Source organism: Drosophila pseudoobscura, chromosome X, assembly GCF_009870125.1.
Source record: "Drosophila pseudoobscura strain MV-25-SWS-2005 chromosome X, UCI_Dpse_MV25, whole genome shotgun sequence".
NCBI lineage: Eukaryota > Metazoa > Arthropoda > Insecta > Diptera > Drosophilidae > Drosophila > Drosophila pseudoobscura.
Window position 1 is genome coordinate 10,333,110 of NC_046683.1, and position 27,998 is coordinate 10,361,107.

General features: G+C 48.9%; 5 protein-coding genes across 7 annotated transcripts; 1 reads left to right on the plus strand and 4 right to left on the minus strand.

Annotated features, from left to right (window-relative positions):
* Positions 1-511: 511 nt before the first annotated feature.
* LOC6901593 (uncharacterized) lies at positions 512-1,130 on the minus strand. The gene is made up of 2 exons (XM_002134228.3): positions 673-1,130; positions 512-615 (listed from the first exon to the last, which is right to left on the minus strand). Exons 1-2 carry the CDS (start codon positions 1,045-1,047, stop codon positions 538-540), a joined length of 453 nt encoding a protein of 150 aa, XP_002134264.3. The 5' UTR covers positions 1,048-1,130; the 3' UTR covers positions 512-537.
* A 4,125-nt stretch (positions 1,131-5,255) lies between these two features.
* On the minus strand, positions 5,256-6,398 carry LOC6901592 (rab-like protein 3). Its single transcript, XM_002134227.3, has 2 exons — positions 6,025-6,398; positions 5,256-5,963 (listed from the first exon to the last, which is right to left on the minus strand). The coding sequence occupies exons 1-2, from the start codon at positions 6,110-6,112 to the stop codon at positions 5,335-5,337; spliced, it is 717 nt and encodes a 238-aa protein (XP_002134263.2). The 5' UTR covers positions 6,113-6,398; the 3' UTR covers positions 5,256-5,334.
* A 793-nt stretch (positions 6,399-7,191) lies between these two features.
* Caf1-180 (Chromatin assembly factor 1, p180 subunit) lies at positions 7,192-11,483 on the plus strand. Its single transcript, XM_001354938.4, has 3 exons — positions 7,192-9,697; positions 9,765-9,937; positions 10,005-11,483. The coding sequence occupies exons 1-3, from the start codon at positions 7,330-7,332 to the stop codon at positions 11,151-11,153; spliced, it is 3,690 nt and encodes a 1,229-aa protein (XP_001354974.3). The 5' UTR covers positions 7,192-7,329; the 3' UTR covers positions 11,154-11,483.
* A 392-nt stretch (positions 11,484-11,875) lies between these two features.
* On the minus strand, positions 11,876-22,189 carry Crag (DENN domain-containing protein Crag). Of its 2 annotated transcripts, XM_002134226.3 has the most exons (13): positions 21,646-22,189; positions 20,253-20,617; positions 19,642-20,188; positions 19,425-19,575; positions 18,875-19,360; positions 18,481-18,801; positions 16,929-18,412; positions 16,553-16,867; positions 16,095-16,175; positions 14,422-14,848; positions 13,901-14,362; positions 13,642-13,826; positions 11,876-13,562 (listed from the first exon to the last, which is right to left on the minus strand). In XM_002134226.3, exons 2-13 carry the CDS (start codon positions 20,551-20,553, stop codon positions 13,244-13,246), a joined length of 5,079 nt encoding a protein of 1,692 aa, XP_002134262.2. In that variant the 5' UTR covers positions 20,554-20,617; positions 21,646-22,189; the 3' UTR covers positions 11,876-13,243. The 2 variants fall into 2 exon arrangements, with proteins under 2 accessions (XP_002134262.2, XP_015041849.2); XM_015186363.2 differs by lacking the exon at positions 16,095-16,175.
* Positions 22,190-22,421: 232 nt separating this feature from the next.
* On the minus strand, positions 22,422-27,998 carry LOC4815345 (uncharacterized). Of its 2 annotated transcripts, none has more exons than XM_015186362.2 (4): positions 27,644-27,998; positions 23,361-23,488; positions 22,884-23,013; positions 22,422-22,808 (listed from the first exon to the last, which is right to left on the minus strand). In XM_015186362.2, the coding sequence occupies exons 2-4, from the start codon at positions 23,434-23,436 to the stop codon at positions 22,589-22,591; spliced, it is 426 nt and encodes a 141-aa protein (XP_015041848.2). In that variant the 5' UTR covers positions 23,437-23,488; positions 27,644-27,998; the 3' UTR covers positions 22,422-22,588. The 2 variants fall into 2 exon arrangements, with proteins under 2 accessions (XP_015041848.2, XP_001354973.4); XM_001354937.4 differs by lacking the exon at positions 27,644-27,998 and adding an exon at positions 25,098-25,211.

Consider the following 27,998-nt stretch of genomic DNA (forward strand, 5'->3'; position numbering starts at 1 on the left):
TGAAGGGACCAAAAACATGACCAGTTGGCAGTCAAGAAGATACAGCATAGCATTTGGCATTTGAGGCCAAGAACAATCGTTTCGCAGGAGTGGAAAAAGGGCTTTCCGTGGAGTTCAAAAGTGTTGGGCCAACATTAGGCTACGGACTTAAAAGGTAATCTACGGTCTAATCTAATCTTCTAAAACTAAACTTTCTTCAATGGAAAGTTCACAATTCATGTTTGAACGAATGAAAGAGTAGAGAAATTTGAATGGCATTCGAATGGCAGATGACCCCCCAAAGAGGGCCAGATGGCAGGCTTTTACTGGTGGGGTCTTAACCGATTTCCAAGCACTTCCTTGCTATAAAAGACATACAGTTGATTGTTAAGGCAGTTTGGAAGAGTTTGTTATATTTAATGGCTCGAGGCGTTCCTTAATGTGCAAGTGGATGGGCGGCGTCCTGGCAAGTGGATGGCTGCCTGGCGTCCTGTGTTGACTGTCTGTGTTACTGTTTCTTTGGCTTTGTGTCTTCCGTCATCTTCTGGGCCTGAAAACTCAACATTCCAACTTCCCCTCTCCGTTGCAGAGGTATGGAATTTCAACTTTTCGTTTTTCCTGTACATTATTTACGACCTGCAATTTAAGAAAAGGTTGTACCAATGCTGATATGCTGTGTCAAAGGGGTATTACCTTAAGATTGTCGGATTTTTTCTTGAAGTTCATTTGCCTATGCTGGTAGACGTCCTGCATATAACGGATGAGCTCCAATGAGGCATCAATGCAGCTGACTACAACAGCAAGTTCCTTGATCTTCCCCTCACGTTCCATCATGTCGAAGCAGGCTTCTTGCTGCGCCATAAAAATATCTCGAGCTCTCTTCATTCGGACCATGGTCTTGCACAGGGCGTACGGGCTGTCCTTGTTCTCGCAATACGATTGGATCAGATCTTTAATACACCCGTCCATTTTCTTATGTTTCTTAAGAATCTGGAGGGCTGCCGGTGTTAAAGTCTGCTCCCCCTCTAGCTTGGCTAAGTCCCCACTGATTTCTGCATTTGCGTTCATTTTTTCACAAAAATTATCCAAAAAGTGTAGCTTTTTTTTACTTTTACTCCAATGACTCGGACTCGAAAGACTTTTCTAGAACAAATTTATCGTTAGGGTTGCAAGGTTTTTTATTTTTTTTTTATACTCTGCAGGGTTACAACTATCGTTAGGGATGGGGTGTGTTCTTTATTGAACATAGTTCTTTGGAGTCAGGGGGCAATGCTCCATTCCGTATGATGCATCTATGAATCTATGTATTATTCGGATTCCATAGGTGGTCTGCTCCCGAAACTGTGCTACAAAAATTAGAGGCTGCCAGAGAGCTCGGGGCATGGGGCAGAGATGAGATCCCAGGGCATGACCGGCAACTTTCCTCAATTTGTGTGAATGACTTGTGGAAGCGAATGACTGGGTAGATGGGGGGGAGGGGGGGCGAGTGGGAGTGGAGAGGACGGGAGTGCCAATGGCAATCAAAACAGAAAAACAGATCGGAAGCCAGAGAAACGACGACAATCAATGTGCCGGATCATGGTGGAAATGTCAGGGGCTGGAATGAAGCTAATTTGTTGAATTTTGTTGCAATGAAGCTTACAAAAAAAAAAAGTGAAATAGTTGGGGGGAGGGGGAGGAGAAGGGTTGGGGTATAAAGAGAAACCTACGGCCAAAGAACGGTCAGAACGAAGCGAAGGGGGGAAAACGGAATTGAATTTGACAGCTATTTATGGTCGGGGGTCGGGGGTCGTGGGTCGGTGGTCGGGGGTCGTGGGTCGGGGGCGATCGACAGGTTCGAAATATGACAAAGAAACGGAATGGAATGGTATCAAAAGAAGCAATATCAAAATCTGTTGCAGCGTGGGTCGAGAGAGTGGTGGAGACGGGGGAACGGGGAAGGGGAAGCTAGGGAAAAGTGTGGGAAATGCATTCTCAAAGTCCGGAAAAGACACCGGCAGCAGAGCGTCTGGGCAGCTGAGCGGCAGACAAAAGTGGCATTGTAATCGAAGGACGTTAGTTGCCCAAGGCAAGTGTGTGTCAACCCCGAAAAGATCTACTCTGCTCTGGGTTCCCTACCAACTACCTGTCATTCCACCGTCCTCCGTCCCACGTCCCACGTCCGAGGTTCCCTTTTCCTGTCTGTCTTTCACTTTGTGGACTGTTACAATTTTAATGTGTGTCCGTCGCCGTTGCCGTTGCCGTTGCCGATGCCGATGCCTCCGTCAAACGGCATAATAAATGCATGCATGCGTGCGTCTTTTATCAATGAAAGAAAATAGCATAAAAATGGGCAACTAATGAATTTTCACCAAGCGCGATTCCTGCGGGAATCCCCCCGACCCCCGACCCCACTTCACTTCTGTTCCACTCAGATATCTGTCCATGTTCCAGACAGACACACAGAGACGCACAGACAGACACCCATGGAAGCCACAAATATACTACGCACCACACCACACAACGACACGGCGAGCGGAAGGCACGTTAATCGCCAAAGCCTGAACGAACCATCCACCCACTCACCCACCCACCCAACCACCCACCTAGCCATCCAGCCATCCAGCACTCAACAAAAGGAAACTCAAACCGCAACACTCGACCAGCCCCCCCTCCCCACTCAGCCATCAGCCATCCCATGCCATGCCACCCGAAAAGCTATTCAACCAAATGTTGTATAAATGTAATTCAATACTTTTTTCAATCTTGTTTCTCCTCTCCACTCCACTCCTCTCCACCCACACCCTCGTTCTTAAAGCGAAAGAAGAAAAGCGAAATGAAATGAAACAAAAGGGAATGGGAATGTTGCTAGAATTGGTACGGCCCGAGTAGTACAACAAATTGGAAACACATTTTACCCTCCAATTACTTAAATACAATACACACTGCGATTGCTTTGGCCCCTGGACACTGGGACGAGGGGCTGTAGAACATGTCCTGAAATTAAGGGAAGGCAACTTTTAAAGGAATATACCATTAGGGATTGATCTATGGGTGGGTATTTTTTGGGTTTTGGATGGTTATAGAGCCTATATACAGACTTGTATTTGTATATTTAAGGATTCTTTGGTTTGATTTTACTTACTTTTGCAAGTATTCAAATCTATTTGTTCTCTCTTTCTCTCTGTCTCTGTCTTGTGGTTATTCCAGGGAGGAGAGGTCTCTCAATTATTGAATCAGTTTCTGATTTTATGGCCCCTAGACCACTGTGCAAATGTGCTACAACCTTTGCATGTTCTTACTCGTAGTATGTAAAAAGTTAAGAGAAATATCAGCATACGAGCCGAGCCTCCGGACTGGCTGTCAGTCGTCTGTCCTTCCGTCTGAGAGTCCTGTCATGCACGCTTCACGCCAACAGGTCTCTAATTTCAGGTTCGCTGTCTGCGCCTCCTCCGGACCCGCCCCCCGGGTCTGTGTGTGTGTGTGTGTGTGTGTGCCCCGTGCATTGCCCCCTGTGTTGCCAATTTTTTGTGTCTATTGCCTTTTGCGTGTCATCAAAAAGGATGTGCCGTACCCTGAATGGGGGTGGAGGGTGTTCTGTGTACGCTAATAGATTTTCTATTACCCACAGCTTCCAGTTGTATTCCTCCTCCTGCCGTTCATATGCATGACCGAATTTCCATTTTACGCCCCGTTTTGTACGGGACTCGTCGTCGCATCGAACTTTTCCAACAACTCCCAGCGGAATCAATGCAAAATTATTATTATCATTATTAAAGGAGTCGATGTCGGACAACCCCGCGCGTGTGGCAAATCCCGGTCGGGCCTAAATGCGTGTAATATGGCACATGTCCGACCCACTTCATTCATGCCAGCCCGCCCCCCCGTCATCATCAAACAAAAGCCGCAAGCGGCGACCGCAGCAGGAGCTGGCCTGGCCTCCTTCCTCCTCTGCGGCTGGTGGCTGGTGGCTGTTCGCTGTTGGCTGCCACACATGTCAATATTAGATTCAAAGATTTGCAGGGAAACTTAAATGGGTTACAGTGTGCCGTGCCACAGACTAGAAGGAATACCATGGTGGAGAGACGACCGATCAACTCGGTGTAGTGGTCGCTCAGAGAAGAGCGAACCCTGAGGTTCCATCGGTTGTGCACACTGAGGAAAATGCCCTGAGTACCGATAGTTACGCTCAGATATACAAATGCAGTACCGAGAGTGGAAATTCGAATAAGAAATTGTATGCCTTATGGGAAAAGCATGCAAAAAGAGCGAGAGATTCATATGTATGCCGTAGTATGTGTGGAATCACTTTAGAAACATGCGAACCGATATTAATCCGCACTGCTCGGGTTCCGTTCACGCTGATTCGAATCCGACTGAAGGCTCTAGTATGGGAAGACATGACTGGAGAGGTCTACCATCTCATGCTATCTTTCTCTTCTCGCAGCAAAGTTGTCCCAAAGTCGTATATAACACCTATAACACCTTAAATGAAATACCTGCAGCCCTGCACTAAAATGCGCTCTGTGGGAAACCCCAAAAAAGGTCTGGCAAAACATTATGATAGACGATACTCCCATCACTATTATTTAAGTTTACCTGCGAATGGTCGCACTTTGCGACCAGCTGATTGATTTGCGCATTTTTTTTTTGCATGCGTGGAAATTGCACATTTACATTGTGAATGAATGATTTATGAAACATACTATATGATAATAATAAGATTGGATCGGTAGAGCCTGCAAGTGGCATGGGGCACGCTTAGTTTCTGAGTATTTTCAGGTTTCATTTATGTAGCCAATTTTCCCTAACCTCCATTCTTACAGGTCATCAGTCAGTCGTGCCCTCCGCCTGTTCTTTCGCTACTCGCCAGCAGCGACCAGCGACGAGTGTTGTTTCTGTCCTTCTAGCTCTTCTGAGACGAGAGTGGGAGTTTCTCTGGTTAGGCACTGCCTGTTTGCCAATGTTTCCCATCAATGGGAAATGCAACTATCTGGACACTGGACAATCCATGCAACTGCCACACACAGGCCAAACAGAAAAATCCCACTCATTTTGTGGTGATTCCAAGCAAGCCAATCGATCAGCTCTCTGCCTGGCAGAAGATGGAGGAGCTGGGCCTGGAGAAGGGCTATCGCGTGGTCGTCAACAATGGACCACATGGAGCTCAGTCGGTGTACTATTTGCTCTTGCATTTCCTTGGCGGTCGTCAAATGAAGTGACCGCCTGGCTAAGAGCCAGATCCCCCGTAGGCGGTAGAATCTCCGTCAGACATGTCAATAAATACAAATATAAAATATACTTAATACATATATTAAGATATTAAGGCACATGTATCATGTGTGTACACATTTGTGGTTAAGTAGAGTATTCAGTTCATTTCCGAAATTCGACGGCTCTGTTCAGGAAATTGCGCACTTTTCCGTAATTGCGGCCCATTTCGCACAATGAGTTTTGATCTTGGCAATTGATGAATATCTCCTCTGATCGCAATTGATAAGCAATGTTCCCAGTGCGACGCAGTGAGCGCTTGCGCAGCTTATCCAACATGGTGCCCACGACTAGGATAGGCACATTGTGAAGGCTCATCATACATGTACGCTTGCGCTTGCGGTTCATCGGGTGGCTTTCGCTCAACTCGCGCAGCGGCCCGTAGATCCAGTCGTGCAAGTGGTCGTGGGACCGCATGTCTTGCATATTATACACCAAGATGATTCCGTCTATGTTCTTGTACAAGGGGTTCCTGTCCACTCGACCATATGTCACTGAGTCGTTCTTATCGTAGAACTCAACGAAATATAGCTCTTCTGGAGTTTGTGGCGATCGAAATGAGCGGTCCGATGATGAGGTCGACGTCCACTCGGGTGTGAGTGGAAGGTTCACCCTGGGGTACTCGTGCAGACGCGCTTGGACGGTCCACTCGCTGTCGGCAACGGTTCTAGAGGAACGTGTTGGCGTGATCTCGCTGTTAGCCAACAAGTTAGTCAAAGATGTTTTTCCCACACCTAAAAATTGTTTCAAGTTTCAGTACTGTCGACTGTAACCTATATGTGCGTATATCCTCACCTGGATCGCCCAATATCAGAATGCGAACCGTGCGCACGTCCTCCTCAATCTGCTGCAATTCCCGCATCCGACGCTGATAATTTGCCATTTTAGTCCAATTTTAGTTTGAAAGTAATTCGCAAGCTGTAGTTGTGTCGTGAATATTCATATATGGATATCTAGTGACAATCAGGCCTCAATTAAGCAGTGACCTGCTTCGATTACAATTATTCCCGCTTAACCAATGCACTTTTCGAATTGAAAACTTCTCTGAATACAGGAAACTGAATTTCAGTGTTCAAATCAGAGTGTTCTGTATCAGATGTTAACAAATTAGAAATGAAACTTAGTTTTATATTCATCCAAGCTTCGGTTTTAAATTTTGTTCGAGTAAAATTGAGATTAAAACTCGCACGGCTACGGTTTTTGCAACTTTTTGCTATCGATAGTGTTTCATTTTGAAATTGCTCAGCGATATTTCACTGGAAAATAAAAGCTGTTCTTTTTGAAAATATAATTCGCATATGGAAATGGAAGTATTCCCGTCCATTCTGACTTCTGGGAGAGCAGCAGTTGCAGCAGTTGCAATTCCGGACTATTCGTTCGAGACGTGGGTATCTGCGTGTTACATCCCACGAAAGCCCCAACCCCAACCCCAACCGCAACCGCCTCGCATCCGACACCCACCGCTTATCCCATTGGATAGTGCGGTGCGTGTTGGGTGCTTTTGAAATAAATTGTAATTCAATGGAATTTAATTCGCAGTCAGGCAGAAGTCGGGGAGCAGGCGGGTCTCTCGGATCAGGTCACCATGTCAACGAGCCAAAGCCAAAAGGGGTTTCAGGCACAGAGACCGACAGGAGGGATGAGTAAAGAGAGTGGGAGTGGGGGTGGGGGTGTGCATGGTGGTTGTGCCCGCTGGCGTCTCGTCGTCTCCCTTCACCACTTATCTGGGATTAGTAAAAACGCCACATTAAACTAAGTAAACAAATATTTGGCAGCTGCCTCAAAAAGGTACAAACAGTAATTACTAAAGTGTGTCGCCTGCAAGCAATCAAATTGATGCACTTATTTTTTTTGTTTGAACATTTGAATTCTAACGATCACTTCACATGTTTACCCCAATTGTTCGCTAGCCAACACTGATCACCATACATTCGGACCATGCCTATCGATTCATCGATCGTGCTCACGCAACAATTGGCGGCATTCCATGAGCGCAATTGCCATCACTTGTATATTTTCCGCGTTTTCCCAGCAACTACACAATAAACTGAGGAACAGCGGCCAAATTACACAGGAAAAAGCATTAATAAACGCTTGAATATGCCCGCCGGCACTCTCCAGTCACCAAGCAGTAAACCTATTACCAAAGATGCCATTCAGAAGTCAGGGGACCGCACTTGCCCCACTGGCAGCGGTGGCAAGAAGCTGGTCCAGACACGTCTACCCTTCAAGCTGATCACCCCAGTGGCATCAACAGCCACTGGTGGCACATTAGCAGGATCAGGGGCAGGAGGAGCCCCCACCTCTGCTACGTCTTCCGGTACTTCGGCCCTGCCCGATGGAGATGCCCTGGCATCGGGAGAGTCGCCGCTGCCGAAGGAGCCGCGCAAGCGAAGACTCTCCTACAGCGAGGAAAAGAGCAGCAATGATGACACCTCGGATCTCGAACAGCAGCGGCGCTCCAACAGCAAAGAGAACCTGGCCGTGGGCGTGGTTGGGGCTGCGGCTGTGGGAGCTGCTAAGAAGTCGAAGATCTTGGAAGTGCTGGACATGGCCGAAGAAATCATCGAACTGGACGACGATGACGACGCAGACGAAGACATTGATGAGAAGGAGAAGGCCGAGGAGAAGAAATCCTCAGCTCCAGCTCTGGCTGGTGCCAAAGCGAAGATTCAGATCAAGCCGAAGGCGAAGCCCAAGCCCAAGACCAAGCCCGGAGAGAAGGCCCCTTCATCGCCCATACAAATCAAGCTGCCGCTGCTGAGCAAACGCGGCTCCAAGCGCCGAAAATCTGTGAAGGAATCGGAGGCAGCAACCCCCAAAAATACTGCCCCCTCGACAGCGACAGCGGTGCCAGTCGATTGCGACTCGACTGATGACGATGACGATGCTAAAGTCATTGCCGAGAAGCGGATGAAAGTGCGGCTGCCCAAAGGCAAGAAGGATCCAGAAGCAGCAGCAGAGAAGAGACAGAAAGATGAGAAAAAGCCAGAAGCAGAGGAGAGCAAGGAGGAGGAGACAAAGACAAAGGTAAACGGAAACAAAAACGACCAGGAGGAGGTGCTTAACGCGGTGGAGAAGATCACGGCAGAGGTGCAACAAACTGTAGAAGAGATTACGGAGGAGAAGAAGAACAGAGGACAGAAAACAGAACCGAAGACCAAGGATGCCCAAACATTGACAAGCAGCAAGCAGGAGGATCAGCAAAAGGCCGAAAAGAAAAAGTCACCGAATGCCAAGACGCACGACTCCAAATCGTTGGAAAAAAGTACAAAAGAAGAAACCGAGCTGAGCACAGAGCGGGCCACAAAGGAGGATTCCTCCCTAAAGGAGGATGTGAGCAAAGCGGATCTGGAGGTGACGGAGAAGAGCAGCAAGGATCAAGAGCAGCAATCGGGAGTGAAGCAGAACAGCCACAAAGAGGAGAAGCAAACGATAGTTGAGAAAACAGAGAATGAGACAGAAAGCAAGGACGATTCCCCCGACGATGATGAGGTGACGATCCTCTCTAGCAGCGAAAGCGACCGCGAGAAGTCCGATCAGTCCAGCACCGACCATGAGATGGAGATGGACACCGACACACCCGACAGGAGGGCGAACGGTGGCAAGGGAAAGGCGCCCAGAAGAAAGAGCGTCCATGACATGGACGGTGTCGACGGTGGCGGAGACCTGAAGGGCCAGGCGCTGACGCCGAAGCAGCAGCGACTGTTTGAGCAGCGGCGCAAGGCGCGGGAGGAGAAGGAGCACAAGCTGCAGGAGGAGCGCCGCCTCAAGCAGCAGGAGAAGGAGCAGCGCGAGCAGCAGCGCAAAGTGGAGCGTGACCAGAAGGAGGAGCAGCGGCGCAAGGAACGCGACGAGAAGGAGGAGCAGCGGCGCAAGGAGCGCGAGGAGAAGGAGCGCAAGCGCCAGGCCGAGGTGGACTCGAAGAACGAGGAGAAGCGCAAGCGCAACGAGGCCAAGGAGGAGGTGCAGCGCAAGCGGGATGAGGAGAAGCGTCGCAAGGAGCACGAGAAGGAGGAGGCCGAGCAGAAGAAGAAGCGCGCCGCCGAATCCTTCACCAAGTTCTTTGTCCAGAAGCAGCCCAAGGGCCCAGGCACAGGCGATGCCTCCGCCGCCACGCTGGAGCAGGAGCATACCAGCTGCGAAAGCACCAAAATGATCTGCCAGTCGCTGGCCTTCCGTCCCTTCCAGGTCAAGGACGACATGTTGCTGGCCCCTGTTGTGAGGGCCTCCCTTGGCGGCCAGCAGCGCTCCCAGCTGGATGGCCTTTTCCGCGAGCGCAATGAGGATGCATCGTCGGAGGAGGATGAGCCCGAGGACATAGGCCGCCGCAAGCGCCCCAACCGCGTCCAGCTGTACCTCGCGGAACTGGCAAAAGGCACCCGCCAGCCGCTCAAGATGCAGCGCGACATTCGGCTGCAGCGGCGCACCAAAGAGGAGGAGAGCGAGGAAGAGGTCCAGGTGATAGGTAGGCGCATAATCAGTCCATCTCCAGCCATCCTTGTTATCTCACACCCACTGCCCACTCCTTTCAGATGATCTGACCAATGCCGGCACGCCCATTGTGCAGGAGGAGCAGGCCAAGCAGATGCCCAGGATGCGGGCCAAGTATCTGATGTTCGCCGACAATCGCCGGCCTCCGTACTACGGCACCTGGCGCAAGAAGAGCCAGTCCATCTGCGCCCGTCGCCCCCTGGCCCAGGACAAGGTAAGTCCACCCCAATCCAGTCCAATCGATCTTTCTGAACCAGAATAAACGTTCCTCCCCGATATAGGTGCACTTTGACTACGAAGTTGACTCGGACTGCGAGTGGGAGGAGGAGGAGCCGGGCGAATCTCTGAGCGCCAGCGAGGACGAGAAGGAGCGCGAGTCCGAAGAGGAGTCCGAAGAGGAGTACAACGAGTGGTATGTCCCTCATGGCCATCTCAGCGACGAGGAGCTGCAGAACGATGGCGAAATGGATGACGGGCATACGCGCGAGGCCCAGAAGGCCAAGCTCCAGGTCCTGCAGCAGGAGTTCGCCCAGGAAATGAAGAAGCAGACCAGGAAGATCAAGCCACGGCTCCTCGGCCCCGTCTGGCTGGACGAGAACGGCAACAAGTCGCAGCTGTGTCCGCCCGTCTTCATTCAGACCATCGACATGTACGGCAGCTGGCAACTAGAGCCGATCAGCCTGGAGCCGCCGCCGGAGACGGTGCGGGAGGAGGCGACTAGCACCGCCCCTCCCAGCCCCCTGCAGCTGGACGAGCGGCTGCTGCAACAGCTGGTGCGGCTCACGCATGGCAATCGCAACGCCAAGGCCTTCCTGATCTCTGAATACCTGGAGTACCTGAAGACGCAGACCAGCCAGGAGGCGCAGCTGCTGCCGTCGAAGGCCCTGATCCGCGAGAAGTTCGATGAGCTGGCCACCTGGTCGACAATGGAGCTATCCACCCCAGACGCCGCAGCGGGCAGCAGTGCCAAGAAATCGAAGAAGCCCAAAAAGCGCCTCTGCTGGATGGTCGGCCCCGAGATGCTCGAGAAATTCCAACTGGCCGAGCTCTCGGTGCAGAACCAATGGGAGTACACGCTCACCCCCAAGATCACCGAATCGGAGACTCCGCCACAGCACGAGCTCAGTCCCCCCGCCGAGCCCGAGGTACCGGCCAAGCAAGACAAGGAATCGCCGGTGGCCACCGTGGACGCTTCGAGCACGCCCAGCACTCCGACTCAGGTAGCCCCTAAGAAGCGGGTCGCCCTGATATCCGGGCCCCGGGAACTGCCCAGCCCCGCCGCCTCGAAGAACGGCCTCATCAGTCAGTTCCTGCGCCGCCAGAGCGATGCGAGCCCCAGCACCAAAGCGAGTCCGAAGAGGCCCACAGCCACAGCCAAGGCCAGTGCGGCGGAAGCCGAGTCGGAGGTGGTGCTGCTGCTCTCCGACTAATAATCCTCTAGCTTAAGTAATCCTCTCACACGACAACTGCCTTATGAAATGGCCAATGGGACACATCGTCTGTTTTTAGTTTTACTTTGTCTCTTTCCTAGCATTATTAATTTTTGTTTCCTCATAAGTTACCATATAATCGTTTAAAAACCCCGATGTACGTTTTACTTGTATATCCCCACTCGCAGTACTCTATATCATAGCGCATCTGTAGATCTGTTCCCGATCTGTAATTATACCCCTACGAAGTAGATCAATTGAAATGATCGTGTCGAATCATAAATGCAGCATACACATATGCAGAATTATATTCTCTAGCATTAAGACAAATATGAACTGGCTTTTACTGTCGATACTTGGGGGTGGCATGTCTTTTCATGATCGGTCGATGGCCAATTGAGTCTCGATTTGGCTGCACAGCCTCAGCCGCCAACCTTTGCTTGTGCGTGTCGAGCATTCATGTGGGAGCGAAGGACTTGGTGCAAAGGATAACAATTTGGAATTTATTTTTAAAACTTGTTTGTTTATTCTTTTTTTAATTTTCATGTGTCTTTTTTTGTGTTTTTTTTTGTTTTTGTATTAATTTAATTATTAAATATACAATTAGTTAAGATGCCCGACAAAAAAAGTTATTGTGGCTGAAATATATATATATATATATATATATATATACATATATATATAAGTGAGTGAGAGTGTGTGTACCTGTTTCTCTGTTCCTCTGTCTTTCCGAGTCTGTGGCTGTGTCTGTGGTGTGCTGTGTGCTTTTTGTTGTCTTTAAAAACGTGGACTGTAAGAACATTCCATCTACATTTATTTACGATTTATTCATAAATTATTGCTAGTGTTTAATCGATGTTTAATTGTTTCCATTCCATTCCTCTCCTTTCGTTTCATTTCATTTTGTTTTTCCCCTAAATAATACCAATACCAATGCCCAATCCCATATATATTCCATATATCCCTTCCCACAAAACCCCCCCCTGCTAACCGCAGCCAAAAGTTCGCTAAGCTAACTAAGAGACTCGTTTCGAGAGCGTTGCATTGTGAGAAAATCTCAGGATCTACACCAAACAAAAAAAAAATAGCTAGTTATTTTTGAAATAACTGGAGGGAGGATGCAGGCAGAGTGTGGACTGAGGACAGTGGACCGCGTGGGGGAGGGGACTTTCTCACAATGCTATCAATGATATTCCAGATCACACACAGATACATATACATATACATCTAATACACATATGCATCGTTATCGTTATATTATATATAGTAAGGCAAATATGACGAGGGTCGAGAGTTTGAATCATGTAAATGTGAGGAAAACACGTATCCAAGTAAGGTTCTTATTTTCTTTGTGTATACAGTACGTTTCAGCAATGTAGGGCAGGTTCAGGCAAAAGGTAAACCGAATCATGCTTCGTGTTTATTCAAAAACTGAGCAAAGATCAGGCGGTGCCAGAGCCAGAACTATCAGAACCAGAGCTAAACACTGGGAACACTTTAACAGAAACACTACAACTGTACACTAATAAACAAGAGGTTCGGGACGAACGAACGGAAACCAATAATTTAGCTAATTTAAATCCGAACAAAAAATAATATGGTCAAGGTGGGGGTGTCGGCCTTGAAACGCACTGTTTTGGGTGTGGTGTGTGGTGTTTGGTGTTTGGGGCATTTGATGTGTGTGTTTGCGTATATTGTCACAGAAACCAGTCGATTTGGGGATGGAGCACACAGACTAAAACGGACTTGTCTGCTGCCATCGCTTCAAGTGCAACGAAAATGTTCATTTAAGTACTTAAAAAGAAGAATAAGGTGTGTGTGTGTGTGTGTCAGTGTTAGAGTGTCGTGTCTGTCGTATATGATAAGCGTTTTGTTGTTGTCAAAGTTACTCTTCTTTCAAATCGTTTTTTGGTCGTCTTATCCTTTCACGGTTACTCATCCGTATCCCCGTTTCCGTCCTCTTCGTCTGCATCGGCATCTGCGTCTCGGTCTTCGTCCGTTTTCTCATCACTCAGATCGGAATCTGGATCAAAATCTGGATCTGGATCGGGATCGGGATCGGAAGCAGTATAGCCGCCATCTCGAGTGCGTCAGGGCAGCAGCAGGGGTCGGAAATAGGCCCGACAGAAGATCGTCGAGGCCGAGGGCGGCAGATCCTGATTGCGGTAATACATATTGCATTCGCGCTCCGTCAGCTTATCGAAGACGGAAGCGTACTCGCGATGGAATGTGGCCAAATCGACATTCGAACGACCGATGACCGTGAGGGCCAGAAAGAGTATGTCCCGGTAGAAGGAATGCGACCGTTCCACACCATTGCTCTTCAGCTTGTGCCGCTCGTTGGCCAGACGCTTCAAGGGCGTGGCCAGATCATTGCATCGTATGGCCGAAATGATTTGCTGAATGACACTGAAATAATGAGAGACAGAGAGGGCGTAAGAAAGGCATTCAAGGGTCTCTGTGCTCTGTGTCTGATGGAGAGGCATACTTCTTGTTGAGCTGCGCCTGATCGGTGAGCAGGGCCTTGATCAGGGGACTCGTCGGCTGCGTCTCCCTGTACAGTATATACATGGGTGGGCCGCTGGTCTCGTTGTGCAGATTGAGATTGTCCCACAAGCACTGGATGTGCACCGTCTTCACCTTGCTGAGCGGATCCAATTGCTCCTTATCGAGCTGCCAAACAGAAACAGATTGAAACAGACTGCTCTCTGGGAGGGTCGGGGTTGGGGGGGATGTCGAGCACTCACCGGCACCGGCAGAGAAAGCTCTGGCAGATGGGTCTTGCTTTCGATGCGTTCCATTAACCACAGCAGGTTCCAATAGATAATGGGATGCTCCTCAACGAACTCGGGCTTGATCAGCGCCATATCTCCCTCCTGCGTGAGTATATTCTCCAGCTCCTTGCGCAGCACCAACGGATTCAGATAAGGTACTGTTAAGCTGGTCTGCTGGCCACCATTCTCACATGCGCTACTCTTTCCATTCGCCTGCTGTTCGCTGGACGACTCTGCCTCTTCCACGCGGACTATCTGCACGCTGAGGAAGGGAACGGTGAGCTTGTTGCAGGCATGGCAGGTGGTATTCAAATTGGAATCCTCCGCCGTCCAGCCGCTCATGATCTCCTCATCGTACACCAGCACCGAGCAGTTGTGGCATTGCGAGCAGGTCGTCAGTTGGATGAGCACATCGCAGTCACGCTCCATGGAGCCCTACACAAATTGAGTATTGAATATTGAACGATTGAATACAAAACCAATGAAGAACTGACCTCTGTCATGGGACTGTACAGGTTGTCGGGCAGCGCCGGAAACGCGTGCATGTGCAGGGCGCCGCTGGGGCTATTCTCGCCCAGGGGCACCAGATTGTTGTAGCTGGATTTGCGCGACTCGCTCAGCCTGCCCCAGGGATCCAGGTCGCTGGAGACGCGCCTCAGTTTGCCCTCGTCGACGGACGCATCGTGCTCCTCCTGCTCCTGCTGCTGGTGATGCGGATGCGCACCATGATGATGGTGGTGGTGGTGCGGATGGTGGGGCAGGGCATGTTGGTGGCCATTGTTCGTTTTCGTTGGCGTCGAATTGGCCGATATGGCGCCCTTGATCTCGTCGAACTTCTTGGTCAGCGAGTTGGCCGCGTACTTGATGCTGCTCAGGGATCCCTGGATCAGTTCGTTGGACTTCCTTCCCGTCAGACTGGGACTGTGGTGTCGTATGGAGTGGTGCGGTGATTTATGCATTATACAGGGATATATCGGGATATGGGAATTAGTCTATATTTATGTTTATTTGATTTGCAGATTGAAACGGAAAACAGAAAAATGCATTTTGCTGCGCCTGCAGTGGCTGTTCTCCTGTGGATCCCATGCTGTTACGAATGGGTTCCACTCTCGGTTAGCCGCTGCAGGCGGCGGCTGTTATGGTAGTGCGGTGGTGGTGGTGCGGCTGGATGTTGCTGGATTTACTATATGTACATATATGGTTGTGGATGCTATTATGCGTGTGTGCGTTTGCGGGTATGTGGGTGTGTGTGTGGCTTTTATCAAACCTTGAATTGCCCGCCACCAACGTGGGTTTTTTTTCACAGGGGACCATAAACCATTATTTTTTTTAACCAGAACCAGAACCAAAACCAAATGCAAATGCGAATGCAAAACTCTGTGAACAGCATTTCGAGTGTGTGGCACGCACTAAAACCAAAAATGTTATCTTGTGTGTGTTTCGTCTGTGTGTGTAAATATATGTGTGTGTGAAATCCACGAGAGCAATCCTATTTCCATTTGGAAGCTTTGGGGTTACTAAAATATCAAGAAATTTAACTGAAAATCTGAAGTGGACATTGTGGAACGTAACTGAAAACATATGTTCAATTCAATTCACAATGAAAACAATTGGTAGTGCAAATAGTTTCAGTGTTACAATGAAATTCTCTGTAGATTCCAAGTGGAACTTGTGGAATGCAACTCAAAACATATGTTCAATTCAATTTACAATGAAAACTACAATACTATAGTGAGCTTAAGACCTCAGCAGCTATAGCCCCATACCCTGTTAATACCTAGTTTTAACTATTTATTAGCTTTATATAATAAAAAAAAATAAATAAAAAACAATGAAAACAATTGGTCCTGGAAATAGTTTCAGTTTTACACCGAAATTCTCTGTAGATTCCAAGTGGAACTTGTGTTTAAACATATGTTTTACTCAATTTACAATAAAATCACTTGGGAGTGTAAATATTTTAATTTAATGAGGAGCTAGAATACACATGTGAAATGTGTATAAGAAAATGTGGAACCTTTGAGCAATACCCAAGTAGATTCCAAGTGGAGCTTGTGGAATGCATCCCACACACACACGTATATACATTTAATTTCAGTGTGTGTGTGTGTGTGTATTTGTTTCTGTATTTGTTTGTGTAGAAAAAGTCGAACGGTTCTCCACTTACCTTATGCTCGATATATTTTCTATTATATTGGCGGGCAATTTCAAGTCTTTCTTAAGGGACAATCGTGCGGGTGAATAACGTCTACGATATATATCGATATATGTAAGTAAAATTCAAATAAATCAAAAACAAAAAAAAAGGGAATACATGGCACAGAGAGAGATAGATAGATAGAATATAGAGTGAGAGTGAGTGAAACAGGAATAGAGATATAGAGGGGAAAAGGCAAAGAAATACAAGAAATGATGGAAATAATCGAAAATTGCGATTTGTGTCTGCGGTGGAGTGTACGTGGAATGCATGTGGATCGTGTGGATTTGAGATGAAGAATGTGGATCACAACAATTTCAAAAAGAAACAAGATAGTCGGAGAAGTAGAGATAGGGGATAGGGAGAGAGGCCAAGGGAGAGAGGAGAAAGAGAGCGAGAGGCAGGAGAAAACCCCGATGGATGGTTACCCGAATGTAAACTTGAGCGATGATCCGATATTGGCCAGGCTGTGGGTCACCCCACTGCTGGCCACCGGCATCGTCTCCGACCGGTGCATGCTCTTCCCGATCTGCGTCGACTCATCGAAGGTGGCACTGCGCTGTCCCCTGAACAGGATCGGCTTGTCGCTGTAGATGTTGCCATCCGGCTGCGACTGCTGCTGCGACTGCTCCTGTTCCTGCAGCCCCTCCTGCTTCTGCTGTGTGGGCGTGCTCGTAGAGGAGTCCTCCTCGTTCAGGGCGCCCAGCGGATCATTCTGGGTCACTGGCGTGCGAGGAGATATTCTGGAGTGGGAGACAGTACAAAAATAAATGGGGATTGGATTGATAATCCTCTCGAACTCACTTGGTGGGACTCTGCACACGCTGATGCGCCTTCTGGGCGCCCGACACACACTGATCCTCATCATCATCGTCGTCGTCGTCGTCCTCCTCCTCCTCATCGGCCTCGTAGTCGCCGCCAGTGTAGTGCAGATCATCGACCACCGATTCCGAGAGCTTTTGCGGTGTGATTGGTGAGGCTCCTGCATACTCATCGTCCTCCTCCTCTTCCTCATCGTCGCCGCCACCGATGCTCATGATCTGCTTGCGCGGCGGCGGCTGCTGCTGCTGTAACGCCTTGGCCAGGATCTCGGTGTCGCCACCATACGTGGGCGAGTGCGGTGCACTCGGCTCCCCGGCCTTGATGAGCAGCCCGGCGGAACTGTTCACCATATCCTCGGTGGGCAGCGATTCGCTGGCTCCGCCTGCCACCGTCTGGCGCACAATGCTGCCCAGTTTGTTCCTGAGCCGATCGAAGGCGGCAAAGTCGAGTAGGCCGCCGTGAGTGTCGCCCGAGGAGGAGGCCAGGCTGGTGCGCGACTGGTGCCCGTCGACGGTCTCCAGGGTGCTCAGGTTGTGGTCGTGCGAGGTGCTCAGGGACTTGCACACCTTGGCGGCGGCCCGCTGCTTGCCCGCTCGACGGAACTGGGCGGCGCCAAGAACGACGTTCTTGATGCGGTTCCATCGGATCTGGCTGAGCGTGGTGCTGTCGCTGGGCCACGTGGACTCCAGGACGCAGCGATTGTAGAAGCCGTAGGTGAGGGCATTGGGCTGGACGCCCGAACGCTTCATCAGATAATGCAGGCGGACGGCCAGCACCGGAAGATTGTGGATGCCGCACAGCTGCATCATGATGCGGTAGCAGAACTCGTCGCAGGTGATCTTCAGCTTGCTGGCCCGCACCAGCACATCGTAGGCGGCGCGCAGGATGTCGTGCTCCTTGCCGGCATGCCTCGGATCGATCACCATCGAGGGCAGGATGAGGAAGTACAGCGAGTAGCAGGTGGCCAGCAGGTACTTGGACCACGCCTCCGGATGCTGCTGACAGCGGCTGGCCATCTTCTGCGACAGCTTCACCTCGTGCTTGGTGCGGCGCGCTATCGGGGAGCCCGGCGACAGCGAGGCGTTCAGCTGCAGCTGCAGGAACTTGGACATGACCGTCTTTCGGCTGGTCTGCAGCAGCTCTGGCTGCAGCGTAAAGTTCTTGTAGGTGTAGGTGTATGCCCCCGCCCCATTGATTGATGCCCCTCCCGCTGCTGCTCCTCCCGCTGATCCTGCTGAGGTCACGCTGTCTGGGGGGAAAATATACTTGGTTCGCTCGCTGCTCTGGCCCGTGTCCCAGTCCACCAAATGCAGCTGGGCGGGCGTCTCGTCGTAGTTGCCCACCTTCTCGGCGCACTCATCGAAGAAGCTGAGCCCATGGTCGCCATCGGACACAAACGAACGCTCCTCAATGAAGCGTATAAACATCTGCGTTTTCATCATCAGCTCAAAGAATTTCTGGTGCGACTACAAACAGAGGATGTTTTAGAGAGATGTTTTCCCGTCGATCAATGACACGCAAAAGAACTCGTTACCTTATCGCGCGAACGCAGAAAGGCCTTCAGCTGGAATAAGGCACTCGGATCGGTGGCCCCCACCGATGGTGCCTTCGATATGGGCACCAAATAGTCCCGATAGCCACGCAATATCGAGGCCATGAACAGGAGAAAGGCCTCCTGGATGCGCTGCTCCAGCACCAGCTCCCGCTTCCGCTTGCGTATGTCACGGTCCAGGCTGTTGGTCGAGTCATAGCTTATGGGCTTGGCATTCTCCAGTTCGGTGAGCGTCTGGCGGAGCAGTCGAGCGGCACGCTTCGGCAGCAGCTTCGGCGACAAATGACGCTGTGATTCGCACAACTGAAAATGGGTGGGGAGGGGCAAAGAGATTGCTTAGAGACAAATATTTGTCAGAAAATTATCTCATCCATACGCTTATATTGTTGGTGTCCAGATCAATGCAGGTGACATCCGTGGGCGGCTCGTAGAGGTCAAAGAAACGCGAATCGACACCAATCAGATACGGCAGCGGGGCGTGCAGCACCTCGGCTAGGCCCAGGGGACACAGCGGTATGTAGGGGCACTGCCACTTGAACGGGAACAGCAGCGAAACGATGGCCTCGGCCACGGCCGTCAGTGTGGCAGGTCGCAGTGAATGTATGAGTATCTTCTGCTCGGTGAGGGCCAGCAGCAGCACATGCAAACAATTGTCGGTGCCCAGATTCTGCAGCAGCATGTGGAAGCCAGCGCCACTGCGTGGCAGGGGCGAATCCTCCGGCTGGGTGAGCAATATCCGATCATTCGACTCGCTGGATAGCTGCAGGTGTATGCTCGGTGCCGGGAAGGGCACTTCGTCCAGCAGTTGTGTTATGTAGCGCTCCACAGGTATGGGTATATTGACGCCATACAATACCATGCGCTGCAATATCCAGGGAAGTCCAAAGATTACTTCACTGAGCAAAAGGAAAGGGAATCCCACTTACATGCAGATACTTGAGCCATTTGTCAAAGGTGTCGCCAAAGGGATGGTGCGACAGCAGGCAGATCGCCTTGATCATGTGCAGCGAATGCTGCGCACCGAATTCATCATCCCATCCGAGCTGCTCTCGCTGCTCTGCGGACAGCTGCGATTCACTAAAAGCGGAAACAGAAACAGAGGATCAAAAACGTCGAAGCGAAACCCGCTTTGAAAGAACTCACTCGAAATCCTCGTAGAAGGTGAGGGCCGAGCCATAGACCTTGTAGGTACCATCGCTGACAGTCAGAACGAAGGTGCTGAACACCGGACTGATGGGCTTGCGCTTCTCGGAGCCATTGACGTGGGGCCAGGCCTCCAGGGAGGCGCCCATCGGCAGGCAGAAGAGCGGCACGCTGGGGCACAAATTGAGGGGGAAATCGTTGTGGTCGACTGTGGGATAGCGCAGCAGGATCTCCGGCTTGTAGCTAATGTGCTTCGGGCGGTACATGGACTTCTTGTAGCACAGATAGACGTCGCTGCCCACATAGCCCTTGTTCAAAGTCTTGTAGATCAGGCAGAAGGCGTGCGGCGCCCGCTCTCCCTTGCTCTGGACGATGACGCAGAGTTCGGTGACCACCAGCTCGTTGCAGGGCATGTCGCCGCGTGCCCGACGGTACGTGAGGAAGGTCTTTGCCGACGAATTGTTCACATTGGCCACACGTCCGCCCGGTGTTTCGGCCACAATCTCGGCATCCGACATGATGCGCTCATGGCCATCGTATAGGACACCTAAGAGAGAAAGAAATGGGCTCAAAAGCTGTCCCTGTGGTGAGAGGGGGAATTGTCAACCCACCTATGTCAACAAGTGGTGGGCGATCCTTGCCACGACGAAAGTATATATAACACTCCGTGGTGCGGACAGAGCCATGATTAAGGTTCGCCGGCAGGCCGGTGGGCGTCTGTTCGAGCAGCTCATAGCCCTCGGGCACCTCCTCGCCCAGCAGTGGAAAGAAGACGCCAATGTCTGTAATCGGTTCGATGGTGCTGGCCGCCCTCAGTCGTCCCGAATCGTTGAATATGTTCTCCTGCAGCAGCTGCGGCTGCTCTGGCATTCCGGCCACCACAAAATAGTCGGCGATGCGCTTCTCCTCCATGATCGTCCGGTCGGTCTACACTGCCCACAGTACAGCCAATGGAAATGGCTGCCGCTGCCACAAACTGTCGAAGCAAAGCAAAGACAAGACCCAAAAAGTCGGGTGGTTTAATGTTTAATGCCGGGTTCTCGAACGTATAATATGGATAGCAAGCAGATAAGATAAGAAAAGAGAGAGAGAAAGCGCGATACAGGGGATACTGTGGAGGGGCTCTGTTCGAATACGATTAATAATTTACTTTAGTTGCTATCTGTGGATCTCGATTGAGGAACGGAACGTCTGGAAGTTCTGCAGTTCTGCCTCTGTTTCTGAGGAAAGAAATTCCAGCACACAGTTCAAATACTTTTCCAATCGCACAAATGTTTTCCTTAGGTGGAAATGCCACCGATATCGCCGCCAGCCACTGCCACCTCCCCATCGTCTCGCATGGCGCAAATTCTTTGTTTACATTGGAACGTAACTCGTCTCGTACGCTGATAAACTTGAATTCGAATTAAAAAAATATATACAAAATATACACACACACACACTAACACTACACGTGCATGTACACATGTATGTATATGTGTGCATGTGATGGAATCCTAATTTAGTTGGACTTTGTGTCTGGCTTTTTTATAGTATTTCTATATGTTTTATTGGTGGCCCAACAACAATGAACAATGCAACATAAAATAAAACTATTCTTCCGTAAGTGCCGACCATGGGATACCCCTAGCCCCACACCAAAGATCCAATTGAAATTCCAGAGGCGATCATGAATGCCAGATACGGCACGTAGGGACAGACAGATCTGTCGACGATCGGATCGGATCGTCGCTGGTGTCCGGACAACCACACAACATACCCACTCGCCAGCGGCCAGTACAGGGTGCATTTGCTGGGAGAAACAAGTTCCGCACGATGAATCAACTTCCTCCGCTTCCGCTGGCGCGGTATTCAATGGCGGGGCACAACAACACACTTCTTTTTTTGTTTTTTGGGTCTTTTGTTTGTGGTGATTTGCCGATGCGTTGTTTTGTTTACAGGATTGCTAGCCGCTGCTGTTGCTGCCACTGGAGGGACGAGGGACAGGGGACAGGTTTGACTTACGATTCGAGGCTGGCAGGCGGGGTTCCTGTTTGTCCTCCGGGCACGGGACTGTGTGGCCTTCGATGCGCTGCTGCTGCTGCTGTTTGTTGTTTGCCTTGGATTGCAATTGTCGTTTGTGTTGTTTTTGTTGTCGTTTGTCGCTTTTCCTTCTTCACACTACGTTAATTTCCACACACACACACACACACACACACTCGCGCGCACACACACACATAAGACGTGCTTTGGAGCTCGCTACTTGAGAGTTTTCTTTTACATCATTTTCGTAATGTTCCCGTTTCGACGCAATTCCGCGATTCAAGTGTTTTTCGAATAAATCGCGTCGTGCACATGCCTTCTACTTGAATAACGTTACGTCCCCTTTTGCATATACAAAAATTTTGCTTCAATTTAATCTACGTGAGTATGCCAAAAAATAAAATAAAGAATGATGTTAACTGTCAAACTGTGTGTGTGTGTGTTGCCTGCTGTTACTGGCGCAGAGTTGCCATTGTGTGCACCCTGTTGGGGTGGCAGTGCTTCGATAAATCGCGACAGCTGATCGCTAGTGGTGGTTATTGATTATAAAAGATATCGATGCTGTTATTAATTATAAAATTGATATCGATGCTGTTATCGATTATTTTGAAATATACTAAAAAATACCAAAAACCCCGAAAAATACCGAATATTATGGCGCGTATAATTTAAATGTGAATTTGAAAAATAGTCGTTTTTCCCAACCGTAAATTTGAAATAGATTATCATGCTCCTTTGGGCAATGAAAGTCGTTAGAAACTCTACAATACATTTAATTAAACAAACCACTACGAAAAAAGATAATAATAATAATATGAATGGTATGCATAAATCTATGTGGTGGCGGTGGGACCACCGCCGCCTCAGTCTCAAGCGTTCACATTACATCACGTCGTCACACGGCAATCCAGACCGCATCCTGCATTTAATACCGCTGCACCACAACGGACGTAGGCGTGGTGGACCACTGGGTGTCCTTCTCCTTGTCCTTTTCCTGGCCCTGGAGGGTCAGGGTGCTCTCGGCGAAGGCTGCATTGAGATTGCCCGCCAGCTGCGGCTGCTCTTCCTCGACAATGGTCATGGCCAGGTTCATCGATTTCTTGCTCAGCCTCCTGCTGCTTGGGCTGCTTTTATTGCTGGTGGTGCTGCACGAGGCGGAGGGTATTGGATGCATGAGAATCTGTTGACTGTTGACTGCATTATGTATACGAAACTCTTACCTCTTCTGCTTGCGACAGGCCACCATGGAGGCGAGCACGGCCAGAATGATAATGGCTGCCAGTAGACCGGACAGACCCGCCACCATGGTCATCATGCCGTGCGGCTCTCCATCCGACGTGACCTTAGTGACTGCACAAAGAGAGCGAAGAAGAGAGCGTGTAAGTGAGAGGGGAGAGTGATTTGTTGCTCCAATTTTGCAATGCGTTTAGCGCTTTGCGTCTCAGGGTCGCCTCCGGCGACTGGCGACTGTTCAACTGGCGTTGAACTTCAACTTAACGCTGATCCGAATGATCTCGAATCGAATGATCAGAATGCGTGAAGCAGCAGGTTGTTTCGTGTGTGTTTTATTACCTTGCAGCCCACGCCAGCAACCTGCAGCCAGCAGCCAGCAACCAGCAGCCAGTGCCGGAGCCGGAGGCAACGCACTTCCGCACTTTCTAAGCCGGAAGAGGCGGCCTTTCTGCCTCTATACTTACTCGAATCCTCGACAACGAATCGATTGGTGTTTGGCGACGACTGCACATAGCTCTCCAGCTCCATTCTCATGTCCATGCTGTGTCTGTCTCTCTGTCTTTGAAAGGGGGATGGGGGTGCGGTGGGGTAACTGGAAATAGTAAAAAGGCCATGAAACATCTGTTCAAATGCATTCATTCCATCAAAATATTGGCCCAGTTGCAGCAACCGCAACCCCACGCTCGACTTCATCCAATTGTTGGCCAACAATCTACCGCTCTGCTGCCTCTTACTCTCGAGAGTTGCCGCTGCCACTGCCTCTCCGCGCGTGCTAATTAATTGATTCAAGAGCCAGCAGCGTCTCGTCTCTTATCAGCCAGCAGAGGGCAAAGCATTAGCTTTAGCTGCCGCTGCTGCCGCTACTGCTGCTGCTCCCGCCTCAGATGTCACTGATTTATTTGGTAATAATTAATTAGATTTTGATTGTTTACAGGCCATTCAACAGGCAGACAATTTAGTCGGGGACTATGGCTGCTATCTCTTCGAATTGGAGTTTGGAATTTTATCTGCCCCAGGGATGATTGTCTGTCACGTTTGGCAATTAGATGGAAGGTAGACCCGGCACCGAAAATTGCGGGCACGTGACATACAAGACACTTGAAATTGAAAGACTCTTAAATATTCCAAAAAAAACATAAAACTCCTTTAGAGTATCATTAGAGAAAGAGAGAATCTTGATAATAGTGGAGATATAGGGAATGATTTTCGGCGGAATGGTGCTAAAGTCCAGATCCACCAGCGGAGGCGGGGATTTCTTCGCAAAGCTAGATCGACTGGAGCGGATTGGATTCATGATTGGAATTTTAAGAATCCCACTGCTCCCATCCCACTTTCTGCGTTCTACAGCAAACTGTTTCTGTATCTTTAATGTGCACCTTCCACATGCTTTGCATTCGAATCAAATAACTATCGAAAAACTATACCCACATTGGCATTTTACACATACTATATACATACACATCCCCCACATTCTACATTGTATATCTCGTATCTCGAATGTGTCGCGTAATCGTGGAGACCAAAGGAATAGGAAATGTAAGTGGGATATTGGGGAAATGGGCAAATGGGAGTGGGAGTCATCGCATGTTGTATGTCGAAATTACTGGAGAAATGCGGGCACGAGCTCTCAGCTCAGCTCAGTTCAGTATTGGTTTTAGTTATATTTGTAGTATTACGATATAGTATTTGAAATATGATATATGCACATATAGTACAATAATCATCTGCTGCGTTCTGTTTGTTGTTTGCTGATCTGTGTCTGTGTCTGTGTCTGCCCCGCGCCATTATAAATTTAATTAATTTAATCATTTGCGGTGGCAACAATTTGTAATTTAATTGCACAAATTAAGGCTTATAAATAAATTCTGGATAGAGTGGGAACAGAAACAGTTTCGGGCTTCGATTGTCATGGCATGGCACACGATCATTTTCCATTTTTCATTTCTACAGACACTTATCCATCCAAATCAAAATGCGTTCAGCTCGGAATCGAAGAATGATTTCTGGTTTCAACAGACTAAACAAATATATACTAATCAATTGATTATCCATGATAATTTTTTGAAACGGAAACTTTCAGTTTCAAGGCGAATGGATTTCAGTCACTAAAATCTCTGTGTTTGTGGGGGGGAAGGGACTTTCACTGAACAAAACGAACTCCAAGAGGGGCTTAGACCAGGACAGGATAGGACTTGACTTACGACACTTAAAGGCGGTTGTAGAGGGGGGTCTTGGGATCCTGCGACTATTTTCGAGAGTCGAATTATAACTGTGAACTAACGCCGCCGACACTCAGCGTACGACTAATGCGGCGCGCGTCCACACAAAGCTCCAAGCCGAAACCCAAACGTAACGTAACTTTCGATTGCGCCAAAACAACCGCCGACGCGACGGCTGCGCAGCGCAGCGTCGGCTTCAGCGTCAGCGCTGACTTCGCTCGAAGCAGCAGCAAGCAGCAGCAGCTCAAAGCCGATTGCCGACTCTCTAGAGTCTAGACTCTAGGCATAATGCAAAATGATCTTAAATTCGAATTCAAATGTAATCGAACTTGTAGACATTGTGCCGCCAAATGAAAGCGATCCCAGGCACTCAAGGACACAGCAGATGTGTCTCTCGATCAAGGCTCTACAGGTGTAAAAGTGTCACTGAGTGCGTGTGTAGATCTACATGTAGATAACTGATAAGCAAAACACACTGCGACACAAATGACGAAATCGATACATAGGAAAAGAATTTGCGGTACAAGGCGCCACGACAAGACATGACATGTACACTCGTACACCTGTCTATTTGTGCGAGTGTGTGTGTGTGTGTGTGTGTATGTACGCCTCCCTTCAATTAGGGGGCGGCATGAGTGTAGAACAAGTGTTTTCGTAATGACGCAAATGGGTTTTGCAAAACTATTTTTCTTGCTACTTGCATCCATCCCCTCTACAGGGCTCTCTGGATATCTGGCCGAGGAATGATTCATAGTTGCGGATTTTTTCGGTATGCCTTGAGAATAGAATTTCTGTTTCTCGATTATATGATTAGTCCACCGGTTAGATAAGGTCTCTGCTCCAATTCCAGTGCTTAATTGGAGAGACAACAGTTCCGATCTGCCATCAGTGTGGGAGTGCTAGAGTGGAGTGGTCTGGTCTGGAGTGTCCTCTTCAAAACTCAATTGATCGACTGGCAGAGGGTTTCTTTGTTACAATACCCATGCCCATGTCCATACCCACACCCGTACGCATACTCTTACACACGTAAAAAGCTTTATTTGACTTCGAGAAGAAATTGTCACCCTGTGGTGTGGTGCAGTGGGGAGGGGGGGCAAGCCATGTGATCCATTGATGAACGGACTTTCTAATCGATGGACGGACAAATCGACTTCACATTCTGTCGACTCATCTCCGGTGCGTGTCACGTACATGTGTACTCCGGGCAGCACTGCCCTGCTCTGTGCTCATGGGCTCTGCTCTTCGTACAGTGAAAGCTCTCTCTTGACGGATCGACCACTAAGACCGTTCGTTCTCACTGCTTGCTTTTCCAAAAGTCATCTAATAATCCACGATCATGACGTCGACGTAAACGGCAAACAAATGGCTATAAATAAACCGCAAAAACTCGAACCGTACCGTACCGTACCGCGTAGCCTTTATCTAGGATCTCTAAATATTTAGGGGATTGGTCGGCGGACGGACAGGCGCTGGGCGTGTGGTCAATAGTCAATCAATGCGCTAGACGCAGAAACAATCTTACTGTTTATTTGTGGCAATACGATGGACGAGTATCTGTATCTGTACGATGGTATTGCCCAGATAACGCATTTGTTTATAACTTTATACATTCGCCTCAAGAAATTACTTTTCATTTTCATCGATAGAGATTTTCGTTCGTGTTTGTTGCTGTTTGTTGTTGTCAAATGAATTTTGCGTTTTAGCAATGGGAAAACCTATACTTTTTGCCCATTTCCGTGCGGATCGGCCCTTAGCTGACTCGAAAAACGGACACTTGTCGGTAAACAACTCAATTGTTGTCGTAAAAATCAAACAATATTGAATGCAGTCTTCTAAGTGGTACGTTAATGGAGGAGGCCCTTCCCTTCCCTTCCTCCATATCCGAGCATGGTGTAATATTTACCCAGAAATTGCTTGGGTGCGGAGGGGAGGGAAGAGCGTTGCTAATGGGAAAGTCTGGTAAAGACACACATCCGTAACTATAGAAATTTGTTGCATAATTATTCGTAAATATATTCCTAGATATGTCTTTGTGCCCATAGAAGGAGGTGGTACGGATATTCCTTAATCTTGAAATCCTCAATTCCTCATCTTAAGTACATATACTCGTGCGTCCATCCATCAAACAGCAATTTGTCTGTCTATCTGTCTCTCTATCTGGTTATATTCCTCATATCCCACTCAAGGTTCCCATCAGAACAGATCAGATCAGACGCAAGCGAATTCCCAGATGGTTTCCAATTGTTTCCTGCTGATGCCGCATAATCTCTCATTAGATTATATCTCTTATTGGGGCCTGTTGACGAGTACAATTTATACTATATCACTCATCTATCTACACATATATATTTACTGATATCTACTGGAATATCTATTGAATTTACTGATTGATAAAAATCCACCTTCTCCTCTACAGGTGGGCGGTGGGATGAGCGATGTGTTTGTAATTTATTTTCCTATCTAATTATATGACGTTTATTTGTGTTTATTGTTGGGAAATACGTTTTAAAACCGATTTAGATACATGCCTCCCAATCGGATGCGATACCGTTCTCCACTTCACTCCGAAATTAACCGAAAAATATAAATAAACAAAAAACGAATCGAAACGAAAACGAAAATCTGTCGCACTTTCGATTCGATTCAACAAATCAGTGCACTGTGTCGTCCGTCGACTTGTTTTTGTTTTTTTTGTTGGTTTTTTGGTTCTCGGGTAATTAATGGCACAACAATTTACAAAATAATTTTTCGGTAAACTACAACGAAATTGGATTTGCACGGATGTTCTATGGTTTTTTGTTGGCGTTTTACTGTTGGAACCGGCTGCGTCAGAGGCATTTGCCCCAATGAAAGGCAGCCGCTCCTCCGCCAACACCAAAAAGC